This window comes from Chiloscyllium plagiosum, chromosome 9 (genome assembly GCF_004010195.1).
Source record: "Chiloscyllium plagiosum isolate BGI_BamShark_2017 chromosome 9, ASM401019v2, whole genome shotgun sequence".
Classification (NCBI taxonomy): domain Eukaryota; kingdom Metazoa; phylum Chordata; class Chondrichthyes; order Orectolobiformes; family Hemiscylliidae; genus Chiloscyllium; species Chiloscyllium plagiosum.
Genome location: NC_057718.1, coordinates 65,946,292 through 65,963,219, shown reverse-complemented (window position 1 = coordinate 65,963,219; position 16,928 = coordinate 65,946,292). Strand labels below are relative to the sequence as shown.

The 16,928-nt window shown below is 41.4% G+C and overlaps 1 protein-coding gene across 5 annotated transcripts in view; it reads right to left on the bottom strand.

Annotated features, from left to right (window-relative positions):
* Nucleotides 1-16,928, bottom strand: part of scaf8 (SR-related CTD-associated factor 8) — a 285,205-nt gene that overhangs the window by 248,561 nt on the left and 19,716 nt on the right. For all 5 annotated transcript variants that reach the window (XR_006312546.1, XR_006312547.1, XM_043696128.1 and 2 more), the window contains exon 2: nt 8,727-8,810. Coding sequence is in view for 3 of the 5 variants with exons in the window: in XM_043696128.1 (XP_043552063.1) it covers nt 8,727-8,810 (84 nt within the window). In the remaining 2 variants the exon portion in view is untranslated. The remainder of the gene's footprint in view (nt 1-8,726; nt 8,811-16,928) is intronic.

Below are 16,928 nucleotides of genomic sequence, written 5' to 3'. Positions count from 1 at the left end.
AGGGGAAGGTGCTGGGAGTGGAGGTTGGGTTGGTGGGGGGTGTGGACCTGACGAGGGAGTTGCGGAGGGAGTGATCTTTCCGGAACGCTGATAGGGGAGGGGAGGGAAATATACCCTTGGTGATGGGGTCTGTTTGGAGGTGGCGGAAATGACGAAGGATGATATGATGTATATGGAGGTTGGTGGAGTGGTAGGTGAGGACCAGTGGGGTTCTGTCCTGGTGGCGATTGGAGGGGCGAGGTTCAAGGGCAGAGGAGCGGGAAATGGAGGAGATGCGGTGGAGAGCATCGTCAACCACGTCTGAGGAGAAATTGCGGTCTTTGAAGGAGGGTTGTTCGGTATTGGAATTGGTCCTCCTGGGAGCAGATGTGGCAGAGGCGAAGGAATTGGGAATATGGGATGGCGTTTTTATAGGTGGCAGGGTGGGAGGAGGTGTAATCTAGGTAGCTGTGGGAGTCGGTCGGTTTGTAGTAAATGTCCGTGTTGAGTCAGTCGCCCAAGATAGAAATGGGGAGGTCTAGGAAGGGGAGGGAGGAGTCTGAAACGGTCCAGGTAAATTTGAGGTCAGCGTGGAAGGTGTTAGTAAAGTGGATGAACTGTTCAACCTCCTCATGGGAGCATGAGGTAGTGCCAATACAGTCATCGATGTATCGGAGGAGAAAGTGGGGGGTGGTGCCAGTGTAGCTGCGGAAGATGGACTGTTCCACATAACCGACGAAGAGGCAGGCAAAAGCTGGGTGCCAATGGCTACTCCGTTGGTTTGGAGGAAGTGGGAGGATTGGAAAGAGAAGTGAGGACCAGTTCAGTCAGTCGAAGGAGGGTGTCACTGGAAGGGTACTGGTTGGTTCGGCGGGAAAGGAAGAAGCGGAGGGCTTTGAGGCCTTCGTGATGGGCTTTGAGGCCTTCGTGATGGGGGATGGAGGTGTATAGGGACTGGATATCCATGGTGAAGATAAAGCGTCGGGGGCCGGGGAAGCGAAAATCATGGAGGAGGTGGAGGGTGTGGGTGGTGTCCCGAATGTAGGTGGGGAGTTCTTTGACGAAGGTGTCGAGGTATGCAGAGATGAGTTCGGTGGGGCAGGAGCAGGCTGAGACAATGGGTCGGCCGGGGTAGTCAGGTTTGTGGATTTTGGACAGGAGGTCGAAACGGGCGGTGCGGGGTTGTGGGACTATGAGGTTGGAGGCGGTGGATGGGAGATCCCCTGAGGTGATGAGGTTATGGATGGTCTGGGAGATGATGGTTTGGTGGTGGGAGGTGGGGTCATGGTCAAGGGGGCAGTGGGGTCATGGTCAAGGGGGCAGGAGGAGGTGTCCGCGAGCTGGCGTTTAGCCTCAGCAATGCCATGCAGCCTCCACAATCGCTGCCCAGACAACCGCCTCCACAATCGCCAGGAAGACCATCGCCGACAAATTCGCAGCCTCCGCTGGTCCACAGCCACCGGGAACAACATCGTTACTGCCGTCGCCACAGCCACTTCCGCCCCCGGTGTTGCCGTTGCCACATCTACTTCCGCCCCCAGTGACGTCACTCACCTGCACAACGACCACGCCGCATGCATCTTCGCCTCCACGCCGATCTCCGCCCCCACACCCAACCCCGCCCCCACTCCCAGCTCCAGCCCGACACCAGGTCCTAGCTCCTAGCCCTGCCGTATTTTCACCATCCCTCCGGACCACCCCCTCTCTGAGGATGAAAGATCAGACCTCAGCAGAGGCCTCACCTTCATCCCCCCTACGCTCCCGGATTAACGGGTTCAACATGAGGCGAGACATCGAACAATTCTTCCGCCGCCTTTGCCTCCGCGTCTACTTCTTCAACCAGGATTCTCGCCCACCCTCTGACGACCCCTTCTCCCGCCTCCAACACACCCCATCCACCTGGCACCCCGTGCTGGCCTCTTACCCGCCCTCGATCTCTTCATAGCCATCTGCCGCCACGACATTAACTGCCTCAACCTGTCCATCCCTCATACCGACTCCAACTTCTCACCCTCGCAACGTGCAGCCCTCCACTCCCTCCGCTCCAACCCCAACCTAACTATCAAACCAGCAGACAAGGGAGGAGCGGTGGTAGTTTGGCGCACCGATCTTTACATTACTGAGGCTAAACGCCAGCTCGCGGACACCTCCTTCTACTGCCCCCTTGACCATGACCCCATCTCCCACCACCAAACTATCATCTCCCAGACCATCCATAACCTCATCACCTCAGGGGATCTCCCATCCACCGCCTCCAACCTCATAGTCCCACAACCCCGCACTGCCCGTTTCTACCTCCTGTCCAAAATCCACAAATCTGACTGCCCCAGCTGACCCATTGTCTCAGCCTGCTCCTGCCCCCCGAACTCATCTCTGCCTACCTCGACATGGTCCTGTCCCTCTTAGTCCACCTATCGCATTCCCAACGCCCCTCCCCCAAGCCCCTCCTCCCTACCTTTTATCTTAGCCTGCTTGGCACACCTTCCTCATTCCTGAAGACGGGCTTATGCCCGAAACGTCGATTCTCCTGCTCCTTGGATGCTGCCTGGCCTGCTGTGTTTTTCCAGCAACACATTTTCAGCAGAGAACTTGTTCTGTTTACATTAACTGTCTTGATAATTCTTTGAAATCTGCAGTCAGCTGTACTGCTCAATTACATGGTTACATGATCATTTACAAGTAATTTTCCTTCAGACTGAATAGTTTAAGAACTTGACATCAAAGATTAGCCTTAAACATCCAGCAGGTATTCACTAATCATTGAATCTCCAATTTACAAAGCCCTTTATATGAACAAGTCTTCAAATAACTCAAAATGAATTTCAGAGACTTCCTTATGACCCAAATGAGTCAGTCTCTCCACTAATTTCAAGGAAACCAAAATTGTACAATGTTCTCCAGATGTAGTCTCACTAGGGTCTTGCTCAGCTGCAAAGAAACATGACTACTTTTATGGTCCAATCCCCTTGGTTGAGGAGGTTGGTTTATGAGAAGAGACTGAGTCGACTGGGATTATATTCATTAGAATCTAGAAGAATTGGGGGGGGGAATATCTTATAGAAACATCTATTCCTTCATAATTTTTCATAAGATAGAAGTACACAGATGTTTCCACTAGCAGGTGAAACTAGGACAAGAGGGCACAGCCTCAAAATTAAGGGGAGTAGATTTAGGATTGAATTGAGAAGGAACTTCTTCACCCAGAGGGTTGTAAACGCATGGAATTCCCTGCCCAGCAAAGTAGTTGACGGTACTTAAATAGACGTTTTAAAACTAACATAGATTTTTTTAAAACAATCAAGAAATTAAGGGTTACTATGGAGCAGTTAAGTGGAGCTAAATCCACAAATAAGCCATGATCTTATTGAATGGTACAGCAGGCTCGAAGGGGTCAAATGGCCTACTCCTGCTCCTAGCTCTTATGTTCCAATAAACAACAACATTGCACTGGCTTGTCTAATTGCTTTTTGTAGCTGCATACTAACTTTGTGTGTTTCAGGTAAAAGGACACAGAAATCCCTCTATCATTAAGCTGCAGTCATATCAGGGTCATAAAGGTCTACAGCACACAGAAAGGCTCACCACGTCCAGTCCAGTCAAAAACCAAAACCTAAATATTCTAATCCCACTTTCCAACAATTGGCCCATAGTCTTGCATGCCTTGGCATCGCAAATACTTCTTAAAATGTTATGAAGGCTTTTGCCTCTACCATTCCTTGGGTGAAAAAGATTTTCCTCACGTCTATTACTTTTCTAACAATCTTAACAGAGTGAAAAAGTTCATATTTTACCACATTATGCTAAATCTACCGATGTTTTGCCTGCTCACTTAACCAATCTATATTTTCTTGTAAACTCTATCTGCTCGTGCGAAACTACCAGTTTCTTAAGCCAGTCACTGATGTGCCATAAATGCTGACTGAGTCAGCGACACTCACATGACGTGAACGAGCGTTCAAGCAAACCTAAGCATTGCTGATCCACGACATTCTGCTAGTTACAGATTGCTAACACCAAAAATACCTTGTCAGCTAACTTCCTGTTTCCTATTAGCTAACGAATCATTTATGTGACTCCCCCCCCCAACCCCTCACTTACAACGCTGTCTTACTTTGAGTAGTGACCTTTGATCCACCACCTTATCAAATGCTCTATGAAAATCCAAGTACACTTCATCTAGAGATTCCCCATCATCCACCTTTGTGGTTACTTGCAAATAACTCAAATAAATTAAACACAACCTCAGTTTCTCAAAATCATTGATGACAATACATGATTTGATTTTGAATTTCTAACTGCACTGTTACAACCTCACTAATAATTTTTTGAAGCCATTTCCTTGCAATAGATGTTGAACTAATTTGCCAATAATTCCCTACTTTTTCCTTCCTTCCCCTTTTAAATAAAGGTATTACATTTACTATTTTACACCAACTGGAATTCTTCCAGAATGTAATAAATTTTTCAAGTCTGTCACCCCCTATCTCTGAAGCTACTTCTTGTAAGACACTGGGATATGACCAGACCTAACAGTCTTTATGTTAAATATATTTCTCTGTCCCTTTTCCATGGTGATGATGATTTTCTTTACCCCCTCTTGTGCTTTCACTTCTTGATTTTCAAGTATCTGTTAGGATAAATAGCCAAGGTCTTTTCCCTGTCGTGGGGAGTCCAGAACTAGAGGGCATAGGTTTAAGGTAAGAGGGGAAAGATATAAAAGGGAACTAAGGGGCAACATTTTCACACAGAGGGTGGTGCATGTATGGAATGAGCTGCCAGAGGAAGTGGTGGAGGCTAGTACAATTGCAACATTTAAAAGGCATCTGGATGGGTATATAAATAAGAGAGGAAGATGTGCCAAGTACTGACAAATGGGACTAGATCAGGCTCGGATATCTGGTCGGCATGGATGGGTTGGTCCAAAGGGTTTGTTTCCATGCTACACTCTTTTTTTTAAAATCCTCTAATGGAAAGACATACAAAATACAGCTGCCAATTGCATGCATTTCCTCAAACAGGACCAGCAAACACTTGAATTTTTTTTCTTATTTGAATACTTACAGAAAAACACTGCCCTTTTTCCTACTTTTAGCTGGTTTTCTCTCATGCACTAATTCCTCTTTCTCTTAGTTATTCCTTACACAGGGGCTTGTTAAAATCTATTGACTCTTCACACACTATTATCTTCAGTGTCCTTATTTAGTCACAGATGATGCAACTTTGAGATAAATTACTGCCTAGAGTAATCACATATCTTATTCAAAGCTTTCTAAAGCATCTCTAGAGATTTAACCTTGTTTTTCAATTCATTTTATCTAGTGCTGCTTTCATGTCCAGATATTTACTTTTTGTGGCCCTCACCTCTACTCAGATGTTTGAATAAATGAGAAAGTTGCATTCTTGGGTTATTTTGCAACAATCTCAGACATATATGTGTGTGACCACACTCTCTCTCAGACACACTGCAATAGACACCGACATGCATGCACACATACATAAGTTGAGGGGTGAATTTGTATTTGCAGAAGTACATTTTATTTTGCTCAAAAACTGCATACATCCATGTAAGATTCTGTAAATCCCACTTTAGATATCGAATCAGTCTGACCTAATATTGGGACACAGACTTTAACTTCACACCTTCAATGCATTATCCGAATTGAGATGACACGTATTGTTAAAAGCTATCTTGAGAATGTAACTTTAAAAAAGCTCTGGGATTTTGAGTGATTTTTATGAAGAAGTAACAAAGTAGATTGATGAGGACTAAGAGGGGGACATGTTCTATATGGTAAGGCGCACTTCAATAAGGTATTAGTCAAGGTTCCTCATGGTAGACTGGTTAGCAAGGTTAGATCTCATGGAATATCGGGAAAACTAGCCATTTGGATACTGAACTGGCTCAAAGGTACTAGACAGAGGGTGGTGGCGGAGGGTTGCCTTTCAGACTGGGATTTTCATATGAAGGAACCAAAACTAATGATCATTCAAAATGATGAAAGACTCAAGCTAAATTTGTTTAATATTACATTCAATGAGTTCCTGTTAGTTTTAAAATAGTGAGAGAAAAGGATGGACTGGATATAAAAGTTAAAGTTCCAAATTGGAGGAAGGCCAATTTTGATCGTATTAGGCAAGAACTTTCAAAAGTTGACTGGGGGCAGATATTCGCAGGTAAAGGGATGGCTGGAAAATGGGAAGCCTCAAAGATGAGATAATGAGAGTCCGGAGACTGTGTATTCCTGTCAGGGTAAAAGGCAAGGCTGACAGGTGTAGGGAATATTGGATGACTAAAGAAATTGAGGGTTTGGTTAAGAAAAAGAAGGAAGCATATGTCAAGTATAGACAGCAGAGATCGAGTGAATCCTTAGAAGAATATAAAAGCAGTATAAGTATACTTAAGAGGGAAATTAAGGGCAAAAGGTGGATATGAGAAACCTTTGGCAAACAGGGTAAAGGAGAATCCGAATGGATTTTATAAATATGTTAAGGACAAAAGGTAGCTCGGGAGAGAATAGGAGCTGAAAATGTGTTGCTGGAAAAGCGCCGCAGGTCAGGCAGCATCCAGGGAACAGGAGAATCGACGTTTCGGGCATAAGCCCTTCTTAATAGGACCCCTCAAAGATCAGCAAGGCAGCATGGAACGGCAGGATATGGGGGAGATACTAAACGAGTATTTTACAACTGTGTTTACTGTGGGAAATAGATGGTGAAATCTTGAAAAATGTCCATATTGCAGAGATGATGGTACTGGACGTCTTTAAACACAAAGTGGATAAATCCCCAGAACCTTAAATCATGTGTAACCTAGAACTCTGAAGTTGGGAAGTGATTGCGGGGTTCCTTACTGAGATATTTATATCATCGATAGTCACAGGGGAGGTGCTGGAAGACTGCAGGTTGGCTAATGTGGTGCCACTATTTAAGAAAGGGAGTAAAGAAATGCCAGAGAAATGCAGACCTGTGAGCCTGACATCGGTAGTGGGGAAGTTGTTGGAGGGAATCCCAAGGGAAGGCAAGGACTGATTAGGGATAGTCAGTATGGCTGTGTGTGTGGGAAATCATGTCTCACGAACTTGAGTGATTTTTATGAAGTAGTAACAAAGTAGAGCGATGAGGATTAAGCGGTGGACGTGTTCTATGTGGCAAGGCGTTTGACAAGATTCCTCATGGTAGGCTGGTTAGCAAGGTTAGATCTCATGGAATACAGGGAGAACTAGCCATTTGGACACAGAACTGGCTCAAAGGTAGTAGACAGACGATGATGATGGAGGGTTGCCTTTCAGACTGGAGGCCTGTGACCAGCAGAGTGCCACAAGGATTGGTGCTGGGTCCACAGCTTTTCTTCATTTATATAAATGATTTGGATGTGAACATTGGAAGTATAGTTAGTAAGTTTGCAGATGACGCCAAAATTGGAGGTGTAGTGGACAGTGAAGAAAGCTACCTCGGAGCACAACAGTATCTTGATCAGATGGGGCACTGGGCTGAGAATGGCAGATGGAATTTAACTTAGATAAATGTGAGGTGCTGCATTTTGGAAAGGCAAATCAGAGCAGGAGTTATACATTTAATGGTAAGGTCCTGGGGAGTGTTGGTGAATAAAGAGACCTTGGAGTGCAGGTTCATAGTTCATTGATAATGCAGTTGCAGTTAGATAGAATAATGAAGGCGGCGTTTGGTATGCTTTCCTTTATTGTTCCGATATTGAGTATAGGAGTTGGGAGGTCATGTTGCCGCTGTACAGAAATATTGGTTCGGCCACTTTTGGTAGTGTGTGCAATTCAGGTCTCCCTCCTATAGGAAGGATGTTGTGAAACTTGAAAGGGTTCAGAAAAGGTTTACAAGGATGTTGTCAGGATTGAAGGGTTTGAGCTAAAGGGAGGGGCTGAATAGGCAAGGGCCGTTTTTCCTGAAGCGTCGGAGGCTGATGGGTAACCTTATCGAGGTTTATAAAATCATGAGGGGCATAGATAGGGTAAATAGACAAGGTCTTTTCCCTGGGGTGGGGGAGTCCATAACTCAGTTCAAAGCCTGTGAGTTACATACAAAGTTTAAATTATGATTTCTATTGATTTGCACAGCTCACAGCCATGAATAATAATGGATGAATCTTATAACCCAAGGGTCAAGAATGGTCCTTTCCAAATAGTCAGGCCAAAGAGAACTACAGCTCTTTTCAAGCCTCAAGTTCAAAAAAATAATAAGAAGGGCAAAACAGCAATGAAAAGTTAAAGTCTAAATATTGCTGCGGAAGTGTCTCATGGTGCAGTGGTAGATTCCTTACCTCTGAGCCATGAGGCCTGGCTTCAAGGTCCACCTGCTCCAGTGGTGTGTAATACCATCTCTCAATAGGTTAATTACAAAATATCAAATTAAACTGTTTTTTAGACTTTAAAAGCCCAACTCATTGAACTGATAATTCATAGATGTCACCAAAATAATGCTGAACATCACTGGTCTGAAGAAATTCAAGTCTTGATAAAGCAAACTTAGACATTGGAAGTAACATATGATGGGAATGCAAATTAGTACTGGTGACTTTCTGAAGTCAGAAAATAAGCTAAATTAAAAACATAACTGCACATTTATGACAGTTAAAGTATGACTACAGTTAATCACTAACTAAACAGAAACTGTGAACATCAGATTATGCTGCAATCTATACCCGTATTTCAGAAACATTTCATTCAAAGTTTGCTTTAAAACTGATGCAGTGCAATGGACAAATTCATTTTAAAATGTACCTTAATAGACTTGATAGCCGCCTTTGTCACCTGGTTCATTTTGGCCCTGGAGATGGGTGGTTTATACTCATTCAATGAGTACAACTAAAAGGAAAAGAGACAAGATTTGAGAATCAAGAAACAAAAAAAACTTCAACATAAAATTTAAGTAGCTTATTATTCTTGGTGTGTGCGCATGTGCCCATGTCTGCACAGCATGACTGCCTGTCTGACAATTGAAGTGTAACCAGTGAATCAATGATAATAGCTTCTTTTCCTACTCTTGCATTATTACCTTTAGTGTCCTTTGCCGCCTCCTATTTCGCATCTATATGCCGCTCCTCAGTGAGATCATCTAAATGCCTAGCATTATTTTTCACATGTACAGTGACATCACTTAACTCTACTCATCAATACCGATCATAATACCTCTACTGTTTTGAAATTAACAGACTTCCTCCATGATAATCTAGTCTTCAATGAGGATTAATTTCCTCCAATATAAATATCAAGACAAATTAAGTCATCATTTGCAGTTGCTAGACAACAGATTCCATCCCTCTTCCTGGTAAGTCTACAATTAAACCAGTCCATTTGCAGCCTTAATATCACATCTGATCCTATGATGAGATTCCAAACTTCTATTCAGGATTTCATTTAGGCTGCCTACTTTCACTTCTGAAACATCACTTTTCATCCTGCTGAAACCTCAAATCATACTTGAGTAATCCCTAGACTGGACCACACCAATGCACGTTTTGCTAATGTCTTCCATTTTACTTTCCATAAAATTATCGTCCAAAACTCCACCAACCATGCCCTAACTTGCAGCAAGTCCAAGTACCCTATTACGCATCTATACCCTGTTCAAGCAAACACATGGATTTTAAAACCAAAACAAATTGCTGAGATGTTGCTTGTTGTAATCTGTCCAGCCCTACAGCATTCTAAGGTATCTGTGCCCCTGTAATTCTGGCCTTGTGTACCCTCAATTTTTATTACTTTACCACTGCTGGCCATGGTTTCAGTTTCTGATCATTTCATCCAACACCACCTGTGTAATATATTGTTTTATAATGCTCCTTGGAAGCACCTCAGCAAGTTCATTACATTAAAGGCACTTTACAAAATTTCTGGATAAGGAACAGTAAGAATAAACAAACCTAATAATTTACAATGAATGAGGATAATTATTTTGTGGGTCAGTGCCCCATAGCAAGTTCCAGGATCAGCAGATTGGAGGTGTGGGAAGGTGGTGTAAGGGATCAAGGGAAGTGTGGCTTTGTTATGAGATAAGCTGGACAACAGTTTAATGGCTACACTAGTTTAAGATAATTATTAGATAACTACTAATATCGCAGAAGTGAAACCATACAAATTCTCTGTCTATAATGGATTCTTTGAGAGTTCCAGATACAGGGAAATTATCCACTGGAATCTTAATTTCCCAGACAATTGTCACTGAGTCAGTATCTGGAATTCCAGAGCGTCGGCACAACCCCAGCCTGTGCTGCTCCAACGATTACCTGACGGGACAGAGTATCTGGGTCAATACCTCTTCCAAATGATTAACATTTTTTTTCCAAAACTGAAGACTAACAGTCAATTTTTATAACTAAACTGAACACCTTAAAGTGTTAACTTTTCTAAAACTATTCAGAGCATTACTTAAGTGTTAGAACGTTGTGCCTCCAACTTGTAGGTACAGCACTCTTCACTCTCACTGGTGAGATAGCTTGATGCCCAGATGAGTTTGCACATACTGCTTCTGATATTCCGGGATCTTACTTGACATCACCTGTTGTGTCATTTGCTGGATATGTTGTTTTGTTGGTTAGTGGTGTTGCTGCTGTCAATAATCTTTTCTTGATCAGGTGGAGGTCGCATCTGGACTCTCTTCCTTCTCATTTGCTTACTAGTTCTGGTCACAATGATGCACAATCTTGAATATTCAGCTGTCAACAATTTTTAGTGAGATTCCTGATTTTCTTGACTAATTGCTGCAGTGTATAAAATGACCTTTCAATAGCTTAGGCAAATATTTAGCATGCCTTTTGACCTGCACATCAGCGACCCATGGTCTTACTTTCGCTTGGTCACTTGTAGGAAGCACCTTATTTAGCAGAGTTATCTTATGCATTCCAACATTTAAGTTTGGCAGGTAATGTCATATCAACCTCAAGAGATGTGGATCAAATTGATGAAAAGTGATGGTTGTGGTTCTCTATAATGGTGACAGCAAGATGATACTCTATGTTAAGGTAGCAAGCTTCTATTCAGGTTTATGGTTCAAAGCTTATTTGTCACCCTGGTGGATTTACTTTTCTCTGGGAACTGCCACATCCAGACATCCCATGCATTTTTTATGGTTCCAATGCCTGTTGTGGCAAACACATTTATCATCTTCTCAGGTTTTAATTGAATGCTTTCACTTTCCACTCACATTTTTACTGTTTCTGAAAACTCTGACGATCTCCTTTCCTTGTTCTGCAATTTTATTTGGCAGTGATCATAACTTATCATAAGCTCTCCACGTGGGGCATTTTCTTCAGCCCTATAAAGCATGTGGGTACCTACACCTCTTGCACATCTTTCTCTCCGTCTTTTGTTGTTATTTCAATATATTAACTCATTCTTTTTTCCTGATTTAAGTAAAAGCTAGTCAACTTAGTCAGAATTTCATTCATTTACTCACGTCTTTATGTACTCCAGCAAATTCTACAGACTGTAATATTGAACAAATTCACAATTCCTGTACTTCACGTTATTCAAACTATCAAATGGACTGTTCTAGCAATATTTCCATGTATGTCTTAAAATTTAGAGTTTACGACTACATTTTTTAGTCTGATTATGAAATTGTCAAACAGGCAAACCTAATTCCTGCCTCGGGGCCTTGAAGGTCCTATCGACAGATCTGATGATTTTACTTTGACTGGAGATATGAATCAAGCTGTCAAAAATTATGCCTGGAATTCTCTTCACTCAGATTTCAGCTGTTGAGCTGATATAACCTGCTCTATCCTGCCCACAAAATAATATAAAGGATCTTTTCGTCTTCACCAGTGCCTTTTAGAAAGCTATCGACTTTCAGTCTGCACTTCTATTTAATCTTCACAAATGCCTCTATAGACACTCTAACGGAGATTCAAATCTCCCATATGGGAAAGGGCACAGGTGTTGGCATGCTTCACGCTCAAGTAGTGACCCTGTACCTTTATGTTGAATGTCTTCCAAAGTGATGCACCCTGATGACATATTTCTTCCATTAGATGAGCAGCCTCAATTATAAACATGCAGTTCCTGTTCATGAAGTAGTCCTTCCTTCAGGAATTGTCTTTTACTTGGATTTGATCAAAGTCTGAGACATGGTCAGGTCATACCAGAGTACTCTCCCTGCAGGAGTGGTGGCTATTGTAAGGGAACTATTGCTCAGGAACAGATTCCTCCGTCAGCAATGGTTCTGCAGGCTGACAGAGGTGAGGGCTCAGGACAGTGGGCTGACCAGACCTGGATGGCTAAAGAGCAGGTTGGATGTTACCGGCACAGCTGGGCAAGAGGGCGTCAGTCAACATCAGATTCATGACTCAAGCCATCAAGAGCCCGATGGACGTTATACTCAAACCTGATGCGAAATATGTGAAAGTCAGTTCACCAGGTGCCAGGCATTTTATTGAAAAGGAATTATTTTTACCTAATCAATAAGAGAAAACATTAGAAAAGTACAACTGCACAGCAGCAAATGCGAACATGATATGGAGAAAGCACAATCAAGGATACATATTTTTAAATCAACCTATTCAAAGACACTATGACACACTTGTGGAGCACATTGTACTTGAGCCCAGGTCTTCTGGTTCTAAGGCAGAGAAACTAACGCTGTTTCACAACAGCCCTTATAAATCAAGTATACTTGTTACAGCCAGTGTGCAATTACTAAATAGAGAAATCAAAACATACCTGAAACCAAATATTTAGCACTTGGATCATATGGATTGAGTACTGAATGCAAAACGTAGTAGCACCAGGAAGTCTCTGACTAGAAACTATTAATGTGGTCTTTGATGATGTTATTCTTTTGATTTAAATCAAAAATAGAATCTGAACCCAATAAGAGAACAATATTACAATTTGATTAGTCAATTAAAGCATATCACAAATTATGAATGATTCCAGAAGGAATATAAGAAATAGGAGCAGTAGTACATACTACATGCCAAGCCTGTTCTGCCATTTACTATGATTGTGACTGATTTTGAACTTCAATTCAAAAGATCAAAAATTTTTTTAAGGATCCTTTTGAGATTTTTTCAATGGTTACTTCTTGGCTTTCAGGGGCTCCTTTCTCATTCCCACTCTCCTTTAATAGTGACATAGTCATGTAATAACATACATAATAACATGATCATATGCATGTGTTGATATATCAGTAACTTGGATACAAAAAGCATTAAGAAAAGCAAAAAGAATAAATTCATCAATTTCCTTAATAATCAGTTATATTAAACTTAAAGGACAGCATTAATTTCCTAGATATCACAGTAGTCAAATTAGTACAGATCAACAGGCATAACTTAGTAATAAATGTGTATTTAAAAAATACTAACACATTTAAATACAAAAAACTAATACTCTAAACATGCTTTCCCAAGATTGCTGAAGTCGCAACTAAATGGTTGCATGTTTGTTTCTAACATAGTCAATGCACCTCCAATATGAGCTGTACATGAGCTGCTTTGAGATGAAACAAATTATCATCTGTAGTAATGAATACTTTTGTTTTAAGACTGAACTGGAAGTGTTCATGCCCATTAAGTTTTCTCTCGCCTCTCTTAGCTTATTATTACCTCAATGAACCACGATTTGGAGATGCCGGTGTTGGACTGGGGTGTACAAAGTTAAAAATCACACAACATCAGGTTGTGACAATCACCTGATGAAGGAGTGTCACTCCGAAAGCTAGTGCGCTTCCAATTAAACCTGTTGGACTATAACCTGATGTTGTGTGATTTTTAACTCAATGATCCAAGTTTTCCTGGTTCTAAGCTAGCTGAGTATGCCATTGCTGAAAGGATTAAAAACTACTCTCTCATTTGCAGTCCCTTTCCTCCATCAATACATCCGTACCAAAGACCTGCAGCTTCATTCTCCTGACCCTCGGCACACCTGTCTCACTTCCAGCAAACACTGTAGCCTGCATGACCCAGTCCCTTGTCGTCTTGACAGCTTAACTTACTCCATTTGGTCATCTGTGTAATTGAATTTTGCTGAACGTTTGGAGAAAACTTGATCAACTGCCCGTGTCGCTCGCTCGCCCGCCCGAAGAGAGCAATAAATGATGGGGGCAGTTCATATGCAGAAAAATGTGACACAATATCAACTACCAAAAGGAAAACAAACCAAAATTGTCAAGGTTTTGGTGCACAGTCCCAAGATAACTTAAAGTTTTATAGAAAAAAAGTGACATCTCAGCTCAAACAATGCATTAAAGATGTACAATTAGAGTCTGTCCGCATTACTCATACACGCCCGCACACATAAACACTTAAGTCCATGGGTGAATTTGCATTTGCAGATATATTATATTTTGTTCAAAAAGCACACAATCTGTAGGTACTCAGTCCATGTGACATTTTTTAAGTTCCTACTTTGGAAATAGAACCAGTCTGACTCATGATTAGGATGCAGACAAACTCTAACCTAACACCATAATGCATTGACGGGCTGAGATGCCACTTTTTTTCCCAAAATAAAACCTTACGTTATCTTGGGATTGTGACCTGAAAGAAGCTCTGAGATTTACATATTTATCACTCAAAACCTGCATCCCCATTCTAAGTGATTAAAGACTTAACAGCAATCTAGGTTTGTTCAATACTTTGCATCAGTTGTATGACACTTTGACCTTTTACTTTAAATTCCATGTCATATGATCCTGCCCCACAAGCTACCTGACAAAGAAGCAGCGCTCCAAAAGCTTACACTTCCAAATAAACCTGTTGGATTGTAACCTGGCATTGTGTGACTTTTAACATTGCCCACCCCAGTCCAACACTAGCACCTCCACATCATGACCCTTCATACTAACTCACCCAATATCTACAATGGGCAAAACTCAAATTATGCTCAATGAAATAATATTCTAATTATAATCTATTAATATTTCAATACATCAATAAAAACTGAAAACTCCATTCACTTAATCGCTAAGAAAACTAACATTGCATTCATAATTCCATATGAAAGACAGCTAATCCCTTAAGATCTTGGAGATGTCAGTGATTTGTGAATTTACAACCACTCAACTATGATGATAGGATTGTAGAAGCTGTCAAACAGTAATAAATAAACAAACAATGCCCCTCAGGCTTATGTCAACAGGCAACCACAAAATTTTAAAGGTACTTTTTCCCCCCCAATTCCCAGACATGGCCTGCAGGAGCTTTAAATAACTTCACAGTTCCACACATTTTGTCCACCTTTCATTCTCCTGTGTTTTAACTATTGATGTGATTAAGTCACTCACTGCAAGAAACAGACCTTGTTCCAACAAAAACTGTTTAAATGCAACACTGTGTTCAAATGCTCAGCTGTCCTATGTGATCATGTGAATGCCCACACACACAAAAAAAAGGTATTTCAGGAATGGGAGTAGGGCTTCCAGATCCAGGCCAATGAACTCACTACCACAAGCAGTAGATGAAGTAAATACATTTTTAAGATGTATTCAAAGATAAGCTAGATTGGTGCATGTGGGAGAAAAGAACAGAAAGGTATATTGATGGGTGTTACATCAAGCTGAGCTCGGGGAGAATCTGATGGCACATAAATACCCATGTAGACCTAATGAACTAAACACCCTATTTCTGTGCAGCAAATATTTTGAAATACTATGCAATATTAAAGCAGACCTGCTGGATATTTTAAGTAATCTATTTTTTTTACTTAAAGTGCTCATTGCCTTAAATATCTACATCACTATTTTGTTGACTCAAACAGTTAACTATCATTTGATGAACAATTTGTGAAGCAAGCTTATGTGGGCAAAAGAAGCTGGTGATTATATTTCCAGAGTACAAGTTAAATAACATTTTGCAGTTTAAAATAAAAATCACAACCACAAAGCAATTTTCAGATGTCTATCCAAAGGTCACATGGGTTATTATTTAATAAAACTTTGAAACAATCAATTTTGTCTTTTAACTGGTGTATTTACATTTCAACTTACAGACAAAAAAAAATCTTAGCTCACTTAGCAACTGAACATTTTTAAGGAAAATAAAACAAAATCAGTTCCAATTAGTTTGAAATTACATTTCAATGATTTCACACATCTTACTTGAAACTTCGGAGCATATAGTTTGGCACCTTTGTTGTATACTCAAGAGTATTATAAATTAAGGGGTATTATTATTCTGCTCTGCACCACAAAGTATACATCGGTTGTGTTCATTGCTCAATGAATTTGTACTACATTAAGTGCCACCCACTATTCCCCCAAAAAAATCTCAACGCCAATTCAATCTGCAGCATTATTAAAAATTTGTTTTTCAAAAAGTTGTTTATGCAATGCTGGCATTGCTGGCTCGGATGTATGGCTGCATGGATAGCATTTATTCCACTTTCCAAAGTGTTCTAGAGAAAGGCAGTGAGCTGCCTTCTTGAATTGCTGCAAATCTTGGGGTTTATGGATGCTCACAATACTATTATGTAAGGAGTCTCCAACACAATGACAGTGAGTAACAATATAGTACCAATTCAGGATGTTGAGACGGTGTGGGGGGAGGGGACTTGTCGGTGGTGATTTTCCTACGTTTGAGGTTGAAGAGGTCACTATCTTGTAAATAGTGAACACTATCATTACAGACTGTCGGCAGCATAGGAAAGAAATGTTCAAGGTGGTGGATGGGGTGCCAATCTCACAAGTTGCTCCTGTCCTGAATGGTGTCTAGCTTGAGTATTGTTAAAGTTGCACTCAGCCAAACAAGTAGAGTAGGTCAGAGGTTAGGAATTCTGTGGTAAGTTGCTCACCGCATGAATCTCCAGTGCTTGTCCATCATCTACAAGGCACAAATTAGAAGATGTAATTGCATAGAATGTAAAGGATTAACATGTTGACTGGCACTTCTAACTTGTGCCTTGTAGATGACTGCCTGAATTTACAGTGCTTGGCTGTCAGCTACTTAGAACAGAATTCTTCGCCTCTGACCTACCCTTGTTGCT